Source organism: Anoplophora glabripennis, unplaced genomic scaffold (assembly GCF_000390285.2).
Source record: "Anoplophora glabripennis isolate ALB-LARVAE unplaced genomic scaffold, Agla_2.0 scaffold971, whole genome shotgun sequence".
NCBI classification, from domain to species: Eukaryota; Metazoa; Arthropoda; class Insecta; order Coleoptera; family Cerambycidae; genus Anoplophora; species Anoplophora glabripennis.
This window is the reverse complement of record NW_019417049.1, coordinates 111,238-114,022: the sequence shown is the minus strand read 5'-3', so window position 1 is coordinate 114,022 and position 2,785 is coordinate 111,238. Positions and strand designations below refer to the sequence as shown.

The following is a 2,785-nucleotide window of genomic DNA, read 5'->3' as shown; positions in this document are numbered from 1 at the left end:
AAAACATTAACACAACGCTGAACTGCACTTTGAAAAATTTTGTACTCAACAACGCCGGGAAATTGATTTTGAAATTCTATGAAACATTCCTCAATAGAATACTTCCATATTCCATCAATCTTGCGTCCATTTCTAAAGTAGGACTCTATGATAAACACTTTTTGTTCTTGAGAAAACACCATTTTAAACGCTTTTTAAAACGAAAATATTCAAATTGACAGCGGCGATATAGCGCTTTGACAGATGACGTTTAAGTTCATTTGCTATACGCTACGCCCTACGTCCAAATTTTCAGAACCAACTTGACCACGTTTTTATTTGAACGCTCGTTATATAACCAAAAAAGGACCAGTCAAGGATTTGTTTTTTTTTTCATAAATTCAGTTCTAGAGTTGTCTAAACCGATTTCGTGCAAAGGGTTACTTAGAAATTTAATTATATGCATATGCAATTAATTAAATAAACTAGTTCAAAGAAATAATTATTACAGACAATTGTTACCAAATATTAGACGTCATATTTGAAATAAGTACTAAATTGGGAAACGGGCACCTCTAACGTTTGAAAAATGTTAAATATAGCAGATCAAGAGAATCATAATTATGATTATATCTTTTGGCACTGTTTGGCAGTTGATTAATACAAAATTCACCCATATGATGCGTATTAATTGTAAAAATTTAATTGCGTTTTTTATGAAAATCACGAAAAAATTTTTCAGCAATAAAAATAAATTCTAGAATTCTATTTTCAAATTTTTTTCCACTTACCAAGACAGTTTAAATTTGACATTTTAAAATAAACTGTATAACTTCAGTAATTTATCTATTTTATAACCTTTATAATTGCATACTTTTACTTTTTACATCAAAAAATATATATGTACGAATTAAAATTAAAAATAAATAAATAAATAATAATAATATAATATAATATCATATGATAATACCAAACAATTGTAATATTTGTTATTTAGTATTACGCAAGGAGAACATAAACAAGATAAAAAAGACTTAGCAAGGTCATCAACGAAATATTACGAATTGAGACTTCGGACAGTATCGCTAGCGCGCCTCTGATTTAAAGCAGGTTTTTAGTATAGGAGTTGCGCATAATCCAATCTTCCAAGGCGCTGCTTGTTAGTCAACCGACCGCTGGATGGTTGGACTCGTGGAAGTCGTGGAACGTGGAGTGGAACGCTGAAGTTAGTGCAGTATTTGCAGCCTATGTTGTTGGAAGTGCGTGCTCGTCTTGTTCAATTGCTCACTCGCTCCATGTGATCTGTGATACTAATTATTAATGTTACTAGTTGATTTTTGATATGCCACTAACAGACATGTGCCGATTGTGCTCCTCAAAAGACAATCTTGTGTGGGTGTTCGATAAAAGATTTGAGAATACTGACAACATGAAATATATGACTTTAATTACAACAGGAGTTGAGGTGAGTGAAAAGTTTTCTTTTTGTAAAGTTTTTGTAGTCTTGTTTTTATTGAAATTTTTTGTTTTATTAAATTGATAAAGGTAAATACTTAGGTACTAGTTTGTTTTTTAGTAGATGACTGATGTGTAAATTAACCTACAATACTAATTAAAATTGAAGAGTCATAATTGTCAGAATAGACAGTTGATTACTGTTGTTATTAGATCTTAGATTGTTGTTCATAAAATCATAAAATAGTGAAGTTAGTGAAGAGCGGTCCAGTGCCATTTAAAAAATTTAACATGTTTCTCATTTCTCTAAATTGGTGTTTTAATTAAAAAAAAATATTTACTATAGCGCCACCCTCCCAAATCTTCACAAAATTCTGTCTACCCCGCCCCTATTTTCGATGGCGCTGAACACGAAACTGAAGTTATATTTGTGCGGTCGAACCCAATTTTCGAGAAAAAAATTTTCAAAATTCTAACCTGATATTTCACATGACACTCCGCACAACTCTGTATATTTTATGTAGCTTCCGAACATCAATCAACATTGTTTAAGAAACACATTTTCCCAAATTTGACCTAAAAAATTATTATTATTATTATTATTATGTATGATTAATTATTTAATAAATAAAATTGTAGTAACATTATGTGGGATGAACAGAGAAGAATGAGAGTAGGGGAACTTCAATGTCATCAAGAATTACAAATGGCGGATTCAAGCAACATAATTTTTATTTATTAAATAGGTACTTGCATATTTTTTTTACCTGAAATTTGCGAAAATGTGTTTTGTAAACATTGCCAAATGGTAATACCAGATGTTCTGAGAGTTAAATAAAGTATACATACAGTGTCGTGCCTAGTGTTGTGCGAAATGTCCGGTTAGAATTTTGAAAATTTTTTTCTCGAATACTGCGTTCGACCGCACAAAAATAACTTCAGCATCATCGAAAATTGGGGGAAATAATATTTTATGAAGATTTGGGAAGGTGACGCTGTAGTAAATAATTACCAAAAAAATATTAAGGACTTATTTATTATTCCTTATTAGGTTAATTTATATAATTTTAGAAATTTTTTGTCGATACAATTCCAAGAAGAAAATAAGCCAATATAGTTCTGTTATCGGATTTTCTGAAATACTGTAACGATTTACCACGGCAAAGGCGTAGGTACCTTCAAATTTTCCCCCAGTCTCTCTCTCTCTCTCTCGCACACATCGTCTCTCTCCTCTCTTCCTTATCTCTCCTCTCTCCTCATCTCTTCCTCTCTTCCTTCTCTATCTCCCTTCTCTATATTCCCTCTCCCCAAACTCTCTCTCCCCCTTCCCCCAACTCATCTCTCCCCCTTC

General features: G+C 31.9%; 1 protein-coding gene across 2 annotated transcripts in view; it reads left to right on the top strand.

The window, feature by feature from the left end:
• Nucleotides 1-1,186: 1,186 nt before the first annotated feature.
• The window catches only part of LOC108913355, a 9,335-nt gene continuing 7,736 nt past the window's right edge, over nt 1,187-2,785 (top strand). For both annotated transcript variants that reach the window (XM_018718903.2, XM_018718902.2), the window contains exon 1: nt 1,187-1,444. In XM_018718903.2, coding sequence (XP_018574419.1) covers nt 1,322-1,444 — 123 coding nt within the window. In that variant the 5' untranslated portion in view covers nt 1,187-1,321. The remainder of the gene's footprint in view (nt 1,445-2,785) is intronic.